General features: G+C 37.3%; 1 protein-coding gene across 20 annotated transcripts in view; it reads left to right on the top strand.

Moving 5' to 3' along the window:
• NEK10 (NIMA related kinase 10) overlaps nucleotides 1-16,902 on the top strand; it is a 260,598-nt gene that overhangs the window by 201,485 nt on the left and 42,211 nt on the right. For 11 of the 20 annotated variants that reach the window (XM_078354426.1, XM_054247045.2, XM_078354425.1 and 8 more), the window contains one exon: nucleotides 16,505-16,534. The exons of the other annotated variants lie outside the window; for them this stretch is intronic. In XM_078354426.1, coding sequence (XP_078210552.1) covers nucleotides 16,505-16,534 — 30 coding nt within the window. The remainder of the gene's footprint in view (nucleotides 1-16,504; nucleotides 16,535-16,902) is intronic. 20 annotated transcript variants of the gene reach the window in all.

Below are 16,902 nucleotides of genomic sequence, written 5' to 3'. Positions count from 1 at the left end.
GAACAAGTAACAATAAAACTATTTCACATTACTTGTATTTAAATTCCCCTTGTTCTACCTTTTAATCCTAGCTAAATTGTAACCATAATTTATTTTATGCAAATTATTTGGATTAAATAATAGATTGCAATTCCCTGCCCATAGAAAAGAAAACTTAGGAATTCCTGTATTACACAAATGAAAATATTAACAGTAATTAACATGAATAAATGAATGAAGAAACATTTTTAACATGTTAATTATTTTAGCTCTATTTTCCCAAATTTAGTCACTAGGAAATTACCACGGTACAAATTTGCCTGTATCTGAGAACTATATGTGTTATCATTTTCCTAACATTTTTCTTTGCATGGACTAACTCAATTTAAATTCATTTACAAAGGAAAGTTGTTATTATTTCTGTGAATGAGAACCAGTATAGAATCACTTGCCATCAACAGATGACCATTTAAAAGTAAATACAAATCTAAGAAAGACAACATGAAATTCTAAGTTGATATTGTTGTCTGCCTGTCCTGAGGTCTGTTGTCTTGGCTGTAAAGGAACATTACCTAATATTTGAGAAATAGTGAAAACATAACTTCACGATACAGAAACTTAATACTTGATATGAACATCAGAACGAAAACTGGAAAAGGAATACTTTTCCTGCTGGACTATTTCATACTGATCTACTTACTACATGAAATTAGGCTGTGTAGGTGTCCCATGCCTTGGGAAACTAATTTCTACAAAAATAGATTAAACCTGTTGTCTATAAAGTCAAATCAGTTAATCAAACAACTGGATATTACCAAGTATTTAGAATTGGGGGGAAATGTCTCTGTCTTATTTAAAAAAGAAATAATTCTTTCCTTTCAAGGCAAGGGAAATGGCATATATTTATGGAAATTAAATCATACAAAAATGTAACAGAGAAAACCATGTTCTTTGTCAAGTACATACTGTAATGTTATAGATTCTATTAGTGTGGGTCAAATGTAAACTTTAGGGTACGTAGGTCAAACCTAAATTTTCAAGTGCAAATTTAATGTCAACTAAAAAGATGGCCTAATTTGACTGGATTAACACTGACACTTTTTTTTAAAGTGTTTGTTTAGACAGCACCTGACACCCAGGCACTGAACTGATGTACTGCGATTCTTATGCCCTGCACTTTGAATAGAAATTGTCACTTGGCCAGCCAGGCGTGGTGGCTCATGCCTGTAATGCCAGCACTTTGGGAGGCCAAGGTGGGTGGATCACAAGGTCAAGAGATCGAGACCATCCTGGCCAACATGGTGAAACCCCATCTCTACTAACAAATACAAAAATTAGCTGGGTGTGGTGGTGCATGCCTGTAATCCCAGCTACTTGGGAGGCTGAGGCAGGAGAATTGCTTGAACCCGGGAGGCAGAGGTTGCAGTGAGCCAGTATCATGCTACTGCACTCCATCCAGCCTGGTGACAGAGCGAGACTCTGTCTAAAAAAAGAAAGAAAGAAAGAACGAAAGAAGGAAAGAAAGAAATTGTCACTTTATGATTTCTGGGCCCTTAATTATGTTTTCTTATTGGATAACTGTGACTCTATTTTTATGCTTTTATTTTGTTAGCAAAGACAGATCTAAATCAAATCGCCAATTTTTTTTTTGCTCAAATATTCTAGAAAGCATAGCTAACATTCTAGTTGTCCTTATATGAATAACTTTGGTAGTTTACTTTCAAGTTAGTTATTAACAGAATGTACTTAAAACTCATTTCCACAATCGCCAAGTGATTTTACGTACATGCCTTCTTTTATTATGTTGCATGGCAGTTTTTAATCATATAAAAATTTGCTCACAGGTTTTAGTCAAAACTTCTATTATACTAGTTTATACTATATAATTTTGCATGTAATTATATACTTTGTTGGGATTTGCAAAGTATTAGTTATATTTTCCAACCAGATTGTAAGCATCTTCATTACAGCTTTTGTAGATACAGGCATATCTCACAGATACTGCAAGTTCCATTTTGGACAACAGCAATAAAGCCAATATCACAATTAAACATGCCACATGAATATTTTGGTTTTCCAGTGCATATAAAAGTTATGTTTACACTATACTAAGTCTATCAACTGTATAATAACATGTCTAAAAATATATATACTCTAATTAAAAATACCTTGTTCATCTGAGACTTTAACAAGTCATAGTCATTTTGCTGGTGGAAGGTCCTGCCTCCACGTAGGTGGCTGCAGAATGATCAGGTTGGTGGTTGCTAAAGATTGAGGTGGTGGTGTCAATTTTGTAAAGTAAGGCAACAGTGACGTTTGCTCAATCGAGTCTTTCTTTCACAAAAGTTTCTCTGCAGCGTGTGATGCTGTTTAACAGCATCTTACTCACACTAGAGCTTCTTTCAAAAACTGGAGTCAGTCCCCTGAAACCTACTGCTGGTTTATTAACCAAATTTATAGACTATTCTAAGTTATTTGTTGGCATTTCAATGATGTTCATAGCATTTTTATTAGGAGCAGGTTTCATCACAAGAAACCACTTTTGTTGCTTATCCCTAAGAAGCAGTTACTCATCTGTTCAAGTTTTATCATCAGACTACAGCAACTCAGTCACATCTTCAGTCTCTGCTTCCAATTCTAGTCTCTTGCTATTTCTACTACATTTGCAATTACTTCTTCCACTGAAGTTTTAAACCCCTCAAAGTCATCCATGAGAGTTGGAACCAACTTCTTCCAAACTCCTGTTACGGTTGATATTTTGACCATTAATCACAAATGGTTATATATTTATTTATTTAATTCTTCCATAAGTTATTGGGGTACAGTTCTTTAGTGGTGATTTGTGAGATTTTGGTGCATCCATCGCTTGAGCAGTATACACTGCACCATATTTGTAGTCTTTTATCCCTCACCCACCCCCCACTCTTCCCCACAAGCCTCCAAAGTCCACTCTATCATTCTCATGCCTTTGCGTCCTTAGAGCTTAGCTCCCGTACCTATCAGTGAGAACATATGATGTTTGGTTTTTCATTCCTGAGTTATTTCACTTAGAATAATAGTCTCCAGTCTCATTCAGGTTACTACAAATGCTGTTAATTCATTCCTTTTTATGGCTGAGTAGTACTCCATCACACGTGTATATATCATATGTATGTGTGTGTGTGTGTGTGTATGTTTGTGTGTGTGTGTGTATATATATATATAAAACAGTTTCTTTATCCACTCATTGATTGATGGGCATTTGGGTTAGTTCAACGATTTTGCAATTGTGAATTATGTGGCTATAAACATGCGTGTGCAAGTATCTTTTTTGCATCATGACTCCTTTTCCTCTGGGTAGATAATCAGTAGTGGGATTGCTGGCTCAAATGGTAGTTCTACTTTTAGTTTTTTGAGGAATCTCCACACTGTTTTCCATAGTGGTTGTACTAGTTTACATTCCTACCAACAGTGTAGAAGTGTACCCTGATCACTGCATCCACGCCAACATCTACTGTTTTCTGATTTTTGGTTATGACCATTCTTGTAGGAGTAAGGTGATATCGCATTGTGGTTTTGATTTGCATTTCCCTGATCATTAGTGATGTTGAGCATTTTTTCACGTTTGTTGGTCATTTGAATATCTTCTTTTGAGAACTGTCTGTTCATTTCCGTAGCCAACTTTTTGATAGAATTGTTTATTTTTTTCTTACTGATTTGTTTGAGTTTGTTATAGATTCCAGATATTAGTCCTTTGTCACATTTATAGATTGTGAAGATTTTTTCCCACTCTGTGGGTTGTCTGTTTATTCTGCTGACTGTTCCTTTTGCTGTGCAAAAGCTCTATAGTTTAATTAGGTCCTAGCTATTTATCTTTGCTTTTATTGCATTTGCTTTTGGTTTCTTGGTTATGAAATCTGTGCCCAAGCCAATGTCTAGAGGGATTTTTCCAATGTTATCTTCTAGAATTTTTATAGTTTCAGGTTCTAGGTTTAAGTCCTTAATCCATCTTGAGTTGATTTTCATATAAGGTGAGAGATGAGGATCCAGTTTCTTCTCCTATATGTGGCCAGACAATTATCCCAGCACCATTTGTTGAAAAGGGTGGTGTCTTTTCCTCACTTTATGTTTTTGTTTGCTTTGTTGAAGATCAGTTAGTAGGTATTTCAGTTTATTTCTGGGTTCTATATTCTGTTCTATTGCTCTGTGTGCCTATTTTTATGCCTCTACCATGCTGTTTTGGTGACTATGGCCTTATAGTATAGTTTGAAATCAGGTAGTATGAGCCTCCAGATTTGTTCTTTTTGCTTAGTCTTGCTTTGGATATGCTGACTCCTTTATGGTTTAATATGAATTTTAGAATTGCTTTTTTCTAATTCAGTGAAGAATGATGGTGAATTTGTAGGTTGTTTTTGGTAGTATGATCATTTTTACAATATTAATTCTACCTATCCCTGAGCATGGGATGTGATGTGTTTCCATTTGTTTGTGGCATCTATGATTTCTTTCAGCAGTGTTTTATCATTTTCCTTGTAGAAGTCTTTCAACTTCTTGGTTAGGTATATTCCTAAGTATTTTATTTTATTTTTTGAGATAGAGTCTTGCTCTGTAGCCAGGCTGGAGTGCAGTGGCGCAGTCTCAGCTCACTGCAACTTCTGTCTGCTGGTTCAAGTGATTCTCTTGCCTCATCCTCCTGAGTATCTGGGACTACAGGTGTGCACCACCACACCCAGCTAATTTTTGCATTTTTAGTAGAGACGGGGTTTTAACATGTTGGCCAGGATGGTCTCAATCTCTTGACCTCGTGATCTGCCTGTCTTGGCCTCCCAAAGTGGGATTATGGACATGAGCCACTGTGCCCGGCCAGTATTTTATATTTTTTGTCACTATTGTGAAAGGAATTGAGTTCTTGATTTGATTCTCCACTTGGTCGCTGTTGGTGTATAGAAGAGCTTGTGATTTGTGTTCATTAATCTTGTATCTGGAAAATCTGCTGAATTCTTTTTATCAGTTCTAGGGGCTTTCTGGAGGAGTCTTTAGGGTTTTCAAGGTAAATGATCATATTGTCAGCAAACAGTGACAGTTAGACTTCCTCATTACCAATTTGGATGCCCTTTATAGAAATAAAGAGTCTTGTCTGATGGCTCTGGCTAGGACTTCCAGTACTATGTTGAAGAGGAATGGTGAAAGTGGGCATCCTTGTCTTGTTCCAGTTCTCAGAGAGAATGCTTTCAACTTTTCCCCATTCACTATTATGTTGGCTATGGGTCTGTCATAGATGGCTTTTATCACATTGAGTATGTCCCTTGTATGCCGATTTTGCTGAGAGTTTTAATTATACAAAAGTGCTGGATTTTGTCAAATGCTTTTTATGCATCTACCGTGATGATCATTTGATTTTTGTTTTTAATTCTGTTTATGTGATATATCTCATTTATTGACTGGTGTATGTTAAACCATCCTTGCATCCCTGATATAAAACCCACTGGATTATAGTGGATTGTCTTTTTGATATGTTGTTGGATTTGGTTAGCTAGTATTTTGTCAAGGATTTTAGCATCTATGCTTATCAAGGATTTTGGTCTGTAGTTTTCTTTTTTGATTATGTCCTTTCCTGGTTTTGGCATTACAGTGATGCTGGCTTCATAGAATGAATTAGGGAGAGTTCCTTCTTTCTCTATCTTGTGGAATAGTGTCAAAAGGATTGGTACCAATTCTTCTTTGAATGTCTGGTAGAATTCTTCTGTGAATTTGTCTGGTCCTGGACATTTTTTTGTTGATAATTTTTAAATTACCATTTCAATCCTGAGGCTTGTTATTGGTCTGTTTAGGTTATCTAATTCTTCCTGATTTAAGCGTAGAGGGTTGTATCTTTCCAGGAATTCATCTATCTCTTCTAGGTTTTCTAGTTTATGTGCATAAAGGTGTTCATAGTAGTCTTGAATGATCTTTTGTATTTCAGTGGTGTCAGTTGTAATATCTCCTGTTGCATTTCTTAGTGAGGTTATTTGGATTTTCTCTCTTCTTTTCCTGGTTAATTTTGCTGACGATCTCTCAATTTTATTCATCTTTTCAAAGAACCAGCTTTTCATTCCATGTATTTTTGTTGTTGTTATTTATTTCAATTTCATTTAGTCCTGCTCTGATCTTAGTTATTTCCTTTCTTCTTTGGGATTTGGTTTAGTTTGTTCTTGTTTCTCTAGTTCTTTGAGGTGTGACCTTAGAATGTTAGTTTTTACTCTTTTAGTCTTTTTGATATAGCTATTTAGGGCTAGGCACCTTCCTTTTAGCACCACCTTTGCTGTATCCCAGAGGTTTTGATAGTTTGTGTCATTATTGTCATTCAGTTCAAAGAATTTTTAAGTTTCCCTCTTGATTTTGTTTTTGACCCAGTGCTCACTCAGGAGCAGGTTATTTAATTTCCATGTATTTGCATGGTTTTGAAGGTTTCTTTTGCAGTTGATTTCCAGTTTTATTCCACTGTGGTCTGAGAGAGTGCTTGATATAATTTCAATTTTTAAAAATTTATTGAGGCTTGTTTTATGGCCTGTCATATGGTCTATCTAGGAGAAAGTTCCATGCACTGTTGAGTAGAATGTATGTTCTGTGGTTGTTGAGTGAAATGCTCTGTATATATCTGTTAAGTCCATTTGTTCCAAGGGATAGTTTAAATCTAGTGTTTCTTTGTTGACTTTCTGTCTTGATGATTTGTCTAATGCTGTTAGTGGAGTATTGAAGTCCCCCACTATTATTGTGTTACTATCTATATCATTTCTAAGGTCTATTAGTGTATTATAAATTTGGGAGCTCCGGTTTTGGATGTATATATATTTAGGATTGTGATATTTTCCTTTTGGACAAGGCCTTTTACCATTATATAATGTCCCTCTTTGTCCCTTTTAACTGCTGTTGCTTTAAAGTTTGTTTTGTCTGATATAAGAATAGCTACCCTGCTTGGTTTTGGTGTCTATTTGCATGAAATGTCTTTTTCAACCCCTTTACTCTAAGTTTATGTGAATCCTTGTGTGTTAAGTTCATCTGAAGACAGCAGATAGTTGGCTTCAGATAGTTGGTTGGTGAGTTCTTAGTCATTCTGTGGTCTGTATCTTTTAAGTAGAGCATTTAGGCCATTTACATTTAATGTTAGTATTGAAATATGAGGTAGCGTTGCATTCATTGTGCTATTTGTTGCCTGTGTACTTTTGTTTTTTTTGTTTTTGTTTTTGCCTTTCACCTTGTATTTTTGTTTTATATGTTCTGTGTGATTTATGCTTTAAATAGGTTCTGTTTTGATGTGTTTTCAGGATTTGTTTCAAGATTTAGCACTCCTTTAGCAATTCTTTAGTGGTGGCTTGGTAGTGGCAAATTCTTTTAGCCTTTATCTGAAAAAGACTTTATCTTTCCTTCATATATGATGCTTAATTTGGTTGGATATGAAATTCTTGGCTGATAATTGTTTTGTTTGAGGAGGCTGAAGATAAGGCCCCAGTCTTTTCTAGCTTGTAGGGTTTCTGCTGAGAAATCTGCTGTTAATTGATAGGTTTTCCTTTATAGGTTACCTGGTGCTTCTGTGTCACAGCTCTTAAGATTCATTCATCTTAACTTTTGATAACCTGATTATAATGTACCTAGGTGGTGATCTTTTTACAATGAATTTCCCAGGTGTTCTTTGTGCTTCTTGTATTTAGATATCTAGGTCACTAGCAAGGTTGGGGAAGTGTTCCTCAATTATTCCCCAGATATGTTTTTCAAGATTTTAGAATTCTCTTCTTAGGAACACCAATTATTCTTAGGTTTGGTTGTTTAACATAATCCCAGACTTCTTGGAGGCTTTGTTCATATTTCTTTTTCTTTGCTGGATTGGGTTAATTTGAAGACCTTGTGTTTGAGCTCAGAATTTCTTTCTTCTACTTGTTCAATTCTGTTGCTGAACTTTCCAGAGCATGTTGCATTTCTATAAGTATGTCCAATGTTACCTGAATTTTGGATTGTTTTTCCTTTAAGCTTTCTCTTTCCTTGAATATTTCTCCCTTCACTTCTTGTATTGTTTTTTGTATTTTTTTCATTGAGATTGGCTTCACCTTTCTCTGGTACCTCCCTGATTAGCTTAATAACTAACCTCCTGAATTCTTTTTCAGGTAAATCCGGGATTTCCTTTTGGTTTGGCTCCATTGCTGGTGAATAAGTGTGACTATTTTGGGGGTGTTGAAGAGCCTTGTTTTGTCATATTACCAGGGTTGGTTTTCTGATTCCTTCTCATTTGGGTTGGCTCTGTCAGAGGGAATGAATGTCTAGGGCTGAAGGCTATTGTTCAGATTATTTTGTCCTGTGGGATGTTCCCTTGATGTAGTATTCTCCTATGGATGTGGCTTTCTATGAGCTGAACTGAAGTGATTGTTGTGTCTCTTCTGGGTCTAATCACCCAGCAAGTCTACCCAGCTCTGGGCTGGTACTGAGGGTTATCTGCACAGAGTCCTGTGATGCGAATTTTCTATGGGTCTCTCAGCCATGGATGCCAGTGCCTGTTCTGCTGGAAGTGGAAGGGGCAGGAGGGTGGAGTGCAATGGACTCCATGAGAGTTCTTAGCTTTGGTGGTTTAATGCTCTGTTTTTGTGCTGGTTGGCCTCCTTCCAGGAGATGGTGTTTTCCAGAGAGCATCGGCTATCGTAATATGGAGAGGAACTGGAAGTGGGTTGGGCCCTAGAACTCCCAAGATTATGCCTCCTTTGTCTTCCACTACCAGGGTAGGTAGGGAAAGACCATCCAGTGGGGGCAAGGCTGGGTGTGTCTGAACCCAGACTCTCCTTGGGTGGCTCTTGCTGCAGCTGAGCATTTGGGGTGTCTCCCAGGTCCTGCAGGAGCAGTCTGCTTCCTTCAGAGCATCTGTGGGTTCTCTTGGGATTGCTGGTTTGTTCTTGGAGTTGATCTGGAGCTAAAATGCATAAATGTTTTTAATGGCATCTAGAATAGTGAATACTTTCTGGGAGGTTTTCAATAGACTTTGCCTAGATTCATCAAAGGAATCACTATCTATTGTAGCCGTAGCCTTACGAAATGGATTTCTGAAATAATAAGAAAGTCAAAATGACTTCTTGATCATTGAGCTGCAGAATGGATGTTGTGTTAGCATGCATGAAAACAACATTCATATCCTGTTTATTCTCATCAGGGCTCTTAGGTGACCAAGTATATTGTCAATCAATATCAGTATTTTGATAGGAATCTTTATTTCAGAGCAGTAGATCTCAAGAGTTGCCTTAAAATGTTCAGTAAGCAGAGTGCTATCATCCAGGCTTTGTTGTTTTATTTATAGAGCATAGGCAGAATAGATTTAGTGCTATTCTTAAGGGCCCTAGTACTTTTGGAATGGTCAGTGAGCATTGGCTTCAATTTAAGTTTACCTGCTGCATTAGCTCCTAACAAGAGTGTCAGCTTGCACTTTGAAGCCAGGCTTTGACTTCTCCTCTGTGGCTGTGAAAATCCTAGATGTCATCTTCTTGCAATAAAATGCTGTTTTGTCTGCCTTGAAAATCTATTATTTAGTGTGGCTTTCTTCATCAGTTATCTTAGCTGGATCATAGGAAGATCTTATCCTGCTGCAGCTTCTGTATCAGCATTTACTGCTTCACCTTGTACCTTTATGTTATGGAAATGAATTCTTAAACTGCATGAACCAACATCTGCTACCTCCATCTTTTCTTCTGCAGCTCTCTCACCTCTCTCAGACTTCATAGAGTTGAATAGAGTTGGGGCCTACTTCTGGATTTGGCTTTCGCTTAAGAGAATGTTGTGGCTGGTTTGATCTTTTATCTTCTAAATCTTTCTCCATATAAGCAAATAAGGCTGTCATTCTTATTATTCTTGTATTCACTGTGGTTACACTTCTAATTTTCAACAAAAGCTTTTTCTCTACATTCACAGCTTGACTGACTGACTGATGCAAGAGGCCTAGCTTTCTGGTACCTTGGCTTTTGACATGCCTTCCTCACTAAGCTTGAACATTTCTGCCTTTTGATTGAAAATAAGAGACATGTGACTCTTTTCACTTGAACAATTAGATGCCACTGTAGGATTACTCACTGGCTTAATTTCAACATTGTTGTGTCTCAGGGAATAGGAAGGCCTATGTAGAATGGAGAGATGGGGGAATGGCCGGTTGGTGGAACAGTCAGAATACACACATCAATCCCTTAAGTTTACTGTCTTAAGTGAGTGTAGCTTGTGGTGCCCCAAAACAATTACAACCGCAACATCAATGATCAGTCATCACAGATAATCACAACAGATCTCATAGTAATGAAAATGTTTGAAATATCGCGAAATCCCAAAATGTGACAGAGGCATGAAGTAAATGCATGCTGCTGGAAAAATGGTGCCAGTAGCCTTGCTGAATGCAGAGTTGACACAAAACCCCAATTTGTAAAAAAAAAAAAAGCAACATCTTTGAAGTGCAACAAAGTGAAGCACAATAAAATGAGGTATGCCTGTAAATATATTGACTATTTCCTCTGGGATCAGGCCCTTGAAAACTATTTATTGAGTGACTGATTCAGACCCATCACTGTATCTTGTTTATCTTTGCTATTGTATTGAGAGCAACTGCATAAGGAATCTAAAACAGTAAGGGAATCACTGATTTTTTTTCCATGTAAACTTTTGAAATATTTTATTTTTATTTAAAATTATTTTATTATATTAAAATATATACATATATATTTTTTAGATTTCAGATTGAGATAAGAAATTTTCTTTACCAGTGATTATTTGCTTCCTAATTCTTCATACCAAAGGAGGCATGGAGGGACTCTACCAGGTCCCAGGAGGATGCTGCTTAGAGATATAGGTTTTTTTCATGATCATTGTAGGGTACTGTGTTTCCAAAGGAATACTCATCTCATCTGTTAAAAAGTTACTGGTGGTTCCAATTCAAGTCCAAATGCAAATTGCATATCAGCTGTTAAATGGCAGCTCACACTTCTGCCATTTGGGTTTCTGCTTGGGAGGAAAGGCTAAAGGAAGTACGGGTTGAAAGGTATCTCACGCTCTTGTAGGAGTAAAGGGAGGTAGGTCGGCATGACTTGGGTGACGGTTGTGGCATGGTGTACAAAATAATTGAATTAATAGAGAAAAACATCACTCTCAAGTTCCAAATTGCCATTATTAATAATTTTAATGGATTTTAAAATATGTGAAAAGTATTTACAAATATGGTTTGAATTGGTTTGTTTCATTGACCAATTTGAGTATTGAGGATGGTGGCAGAAGAGCCAATTACAATAATAAGAAACCTGGATATCAAAGACCTTAGTTAGGTTCATGTGGAATTTTTTGTGCATGAACCATACCATTGTGGACATACATATGGACATCTGACCAAATTATTCCTGGATAGAAATGTAAGTACCAGTAGCTCAGAATCTATCCATGTGTTGGCTCTTGTCTGGGGAGTAATTTTTCTTTTAGGACCTCAGAGTACATTTAAACCGTAAGAGAGCATTAATCATTGAATCAGTCATTCAGTGTCAACTAATTCCCTTTCTTCAAGAAAAATGACGATACAACTAAGGTTGTATCCAAACCATTCTGTATAATGGCTACTGCAGCAATTCGCTCTCCTCAAAGCAAGAGGCCTCTTTCTTCTCTCTGGGCTCCATGCCTGCCCTTCACTATAGCTGGAGCCTTGTTATTCTTTTTTTTTTTTTTTTTTGAGATGGAGTTTTGCTGTTGTTACCCAGACTGGAGTGCAATGGTGCGATCTCGGCTCCGCATCCTGGGTTCAGGCAATTCTCCTGCCTCAGCCTCCTCAGTAGCTGGGATTACAGGCACGCACCACCGTGCCCAGCTAATATTTTAAATATTTTTAGTAGAGACAGGGTTTCACCTTGTGCGGTGGCTCACGCCTGTAATGCCAGCACTTTGGGAGGCCGAGGCGGGTGGATCTCGAGGTCAAGAGACCTTGATATTCTTAATTGACTCTGCTCAGTATGGATTCAGTAATTTATTGGGGATGTTTCATATAGTGTTTCAATTAAAAATGTTTCTGTTTATATAACTACTTATTATTTTTTATATTGGAGTGGAAAAGCACAATTCTTAAAGTTATTCTTTAGCAAGTGTCTGAGTTTTATTCAACCCATTAATAATAGAATCTGGTGGAAGAGAAAAATGCTGATTTAAGAGCATTTGAAGAACAGAGATTTATATAGTTAGAAAAGGAAGAAAAGCTGAAATAAGATTGCTAAATTAAGCATAAGACTGGTAGAATTTCCATAAGGCAATAAAATGATATCATTTTTGTGATCAAGTTCTTGACATGGTGTAAAATCATACCAGTATATTAATTTATGCAGGTTAACCTCTGACACTACAGGGCTGTAAACTGTCTGCTCCTTTATTGGTGTAGATTGTTAGTTAAATATACTGTGACATTACCCATTAGAGGAATATAAGGCACATTGCATAAAATAGGCTCAGCCAGAATTCAAGAGTGAAGGACTTCAAAGCAGCCTTGCTTCTGGCCTTTAAACAGCTTGTTTCTGAAGTTTTGAATGAAAGGAAGTTTGTTGCCGGATCACCCAGAGGTGCAAGGAGCCGAAGCTTTGACTCAGCTTGCTGTCATCTTGTGGGAAATTCCACTGGAGGTTGGGGTGGCGGGGGCATCTAGGCCTAGACTGCCAAGCTCCTTCTGAACAATTTTTGTCTGATTATAGAACGATCTGCTGGTCTGTGCTGGGAACTATCCATCCTCTGATGCACCATCTTCTCTGTCACTTCCCTCTCTCTTTTGATGGAACATCATGTTCTCAGTGTCTCAGTCCCAAGCTTCAGCAGTCCTTGGCTCCTGCTCCTCACACTACCGTACACCGTAGATTGATTTCCCCGCAATGTGTATGACATCAGCCCCCTTGGTTCTATTCCCGTTTTTACCATGCTCCCATTTCAGATGAAGAAACTAAGGCCCAAAGAAGTTGTGACTTTCTGAAAACCATATTGCTAGTACCTAGCAGAGAGACAATTCAAGCCAGGGCTCTGATTTCAGCTGTTTGCCTTTTCCTGTGAGATTACCTTTCCTGAAATACAGTCAGCCTTATTGCTCCTCACCATCATGTATGGTCCCTAGCTACCTCTTCAGCTATGTACATACTGCACTTTTTTTATTGTACTGCACACCAGCTAAACTGAACATTTTGCTGTTCTTCAGTTGCAGTCCTCACTTAGCTGACTTCACCCTTTGCTGGAATTACTCCTTCTCCTAAGAACCCACACTCAAACACAACCTCCTCACACCCAATACATGTGCTGTGCTATTGAAGGCCTACTAATTCTTCCTGGTCTCAAATACCACATTTGAATCTGCTCTTTATCCCACATCTGTGGTTGTCTCGTCTCGGTGACCCTTTCATGAAATCCTTATGAGTTCGAGATCCTTCATCTAACCAGGGACACAGGGATTGATTGCTGAACGTTTATAGATTTGAACTACAAATTACTTTATTTTCTTGTTATAATAGTAAAGAGGTAAGAGTAAATTTGTATTGTATTTTGACAAGACAGTTGGTCCAATATAGAGAAGCTCATGTGTCTTTTGGCGCTGTTCATTAAAACGATATATTTTTTGCTTCTTCACGGATCCCCTTCCTTAACCTTTTTTCCTCCAGTTATCCAAAAGTTCCTGATTCTTAGCTGAGAGAATTCAGAAAAATAGCATATTGATATCATATTTTGGTCAACTGGGAGAATACAGTGTAAACCACTTTTTTGGGCTTAATTTGTAGTAATTAACAGCTTCAGAGTATATAACTGTGAATTAGAGCTTCAACAGACTACGTATAGTATAAATCAAGTGTCAAAGCAGCAGGGATGGGCAACTAACTTGGCTAGTTTATTATGCTATGAGAATGTAGTGCACAGCACTAGCTGTAAAAACCTAATGCTTTCAACTTATTATGTCTACATGCTTTACAAAAATAGTTAATTAAATATTCAGAGAGACAGGTAGAGCATCATGTTAAAAGTAGCAAGCCTTTTAAGAAGAGAAATAATATTTCAGATTGGGAAGGAGTGTAGGTACTGTTTTGTATTTGTGGTAACCAGAGGTGCCTTCTTGCTGTGTCCTTGCGTGGTAGAAGGGTGACCACCTCCCTGTGGCCTCTTTTATAATGGCACTGACTCCATTCATGAGGCCTCCACCCTTATGACCTAATCACCTCCCAAGCTCACCTCCTCCAAATGCCATTGCCTTGGGGATTAGGATTTCAGCCTGTGAATTTTGGTGGTTCAGAAGCATTTAGCACTCAGTCTCCTCATCTGTAAAATGGGGATAGAATCTACACCAATAAATGAACAGACAGTTTACAGGGGCTGGTAAGTGTTTTATGCATTTAGTCTCCTCTAATCCACACAACTACCTTCAGACTAAATGCGTAAAACACCTCCCAATGCCTCACCTAAGTCCTTGTTAAAAAATAAGCACTGCTCTTCTTCCAGGTCCTCTGACCTAACACTCCAAAGGGGGAAAAAATAGCTCTTCAGTGTCTTGCTTGCCACAGAGTAAGCTAGCAAATATAATTATGTAATGAATTTTTGACACTTTTAAGTAAATTGCCTCTTATAAGAAATTTTGTAGTTCTGTTTTAAAACACTAGTCAAATTTACTATTTTAATAAAAACTGTAAAAAATACAAAGTATCCCAATATTTTAAACTTTGATTTTATTTGAATTTTAAGGAGACCAAATATTGTGTATATATTTTTGCAGTAGGAAATACCACGTAGATATGAACCTCGGGCATATTATGTATGACTGGCATTGCACATGAACTGTGATCAGCCTTACAGTTGTCTGTTTAATAAAAAATTATTTTAATACAAATATTCTCAGAACAAAATTGCTAATATAAATATATGCTGCACTTTTTTTTTGGTGAACAGTTAGGAAGTTTAGTATTTTCAGTGGGCTAATCTGAAAGATTTACTGAGAGAGAATGCTTTAAAGCTAGATAAAATAATATGGCTAACATTTGCCAAATTCTTGGCAGTTATTAACCTTTAAATGAAGAATAAAAATACATTTTGGGAGGCTGAGGTGGGTAGATCACTTGAGGCCAGGTGTTTGAGACCAGCTTGTCCAATGTGGTGAAATCTTGTCTCTACTAGAAATATAAAAATTAGCTGAGTGTGGTGGTGCATGCCTGTGGTCCCAGCTACTCTGAAGGCTGAGGTGGGAGGACTGCTTGAGCCCAGGAGGCACAGGCTGCAGTGAACCGTGATCATGCCATTGCCCTCCAGCCTGTGTGACACAGTGAGACCCCGTCTGAGTATTCAGAATGTGTAAAGAGCATTTACAAATCAATAAGAACAAAGAACTATGCATACAAGCAAGAAATTTCCAAGGAAGTACAGTAACATCATTGGCATTTAGATAAATACAAAAACAATCAGATTGGCACAGTGGAAAAGTTCAATAATATATAGTGTTGACTGAGGTATAGAAAAATGAATTCTTTTCTGGTCAGAGTATACATTGACTCAGCCACTTAAAAATATATTTGCTTCAATGTATCCTTGGGTCCAGCCATTTCAGTCACTTTGTCTACCCTAAAAGAACTCTTGTACTTATGCACAATGAGGCATACATGTGTATATTCACTGCAGCATCACTTATTATCATGAGAAATGGAAAGCAAGTGCCCACCAAGACAGAAATGGCTATGTAAACTACAGTGCATCCAGGCCCCACAGCAGTCTTTAGTGGTTACAGAGAATGGGCTAGAACTGCACGTGTTGGTAACAAACAATGTCCATTATAGACTGAGTGAAGAAAAACAAATTGTACAACAGTTTATGTGAAATGGTGTGTCACCATTTGTTTACAAAGGAAGAGAAGGAGAGAGGGAGGAATGAAGGGAGGAAGAGTGCAAGGGAGAAAGAGAGGAAAGGAGGAAGGGAGGATGGACGGATTACTGTAGATTTTCCATAATAGTAGCTTTCAAATGCTTGGAAATGACTATCAATAGAAAGCACATTTTATGTCTTGACTGAGTGGACCTTTCCAATTTACTCTGAAATTTTAAAATCTAATTCCAGTTCATTTGATTGTATTTTTCAAAATGCTGATCATGACTCATTAAATTGGCTTCAAGACTCAAGTATGGTTTGAAAAATACTGTTTTGAAGTATACATTTGTGTATGTAAGTGGAGAGACAAGTAAGTGGAAGGCAACACACCACTCTGATACCACACCTTATTTCTGGTGAGGTGGCTGTGATGGGTGGTGGCTCCTGGGAGCCTTGAATCTCATTGGTAATATTAACATTTATGTTTGTTTCCTTGCTTGCTTGTTTTTATAGGGGCATGCATAACTGAACATTTTAACTTTATTTCTTAATAACTGAGTAATGAAAACTATTTCCAAAATTCAAGATTATATTGGGATTGAGAGGTTAGTGGTCAAAGGGTCTTAAGAAAAATAATTTTTAAGCAAATTGCATAGTTGATTAATTCAGAAGGCAGACATTCTAGCTAACTCTCTGTTTTTGTATTTAGGGCCACAGATGGGCACATTCTTGTGGCAAGGTAGAGTCAAACCTATGTGATATCCCATTCAGAATGTCATCACAGACCTAAGAACTCTATGCCATGCTGTGAGATTTTAAGTCATTACCTATGAATGTTGCATCTTCAAATCAAAAACATAAAATAGTTAAGATAAAAATGATTTTTTAAAACCCTAGCTCTCCATTTTCAGAAAATGTAAAGTTAATTTTTCTGTAGCAACATCAACTTGGCCATGTTACACAGTGTCTAGTATTTGGTTTGGGTCTAAGCAAACAGTTACATTTTAAGAATTATTTCTCCAAGAAGCTCTGCTGTAGAAAACATGGCATGTGTGTACTTGGCCATCTCCACAAGATGGGGCAGACAACTCCAGCTCTCTGCTTTCT

This window comes from Callithrix jacchus, chromosome 17, assembly GCF_049354715.1.
Source record: "Callithrix jacchus isolate 240 chromosome 17, calJac240_pri, whole genome shotgun sequence".
Classification (NCBI taxonomy): Eukaryota; Metazoa; Chordata; class Mammalia; order Primates; family Cebidae; genus Callithrix; species Callithrix jacchus.
This window is presented reverse-complemented; position numbering and strand designations above follow the sequence as displayed.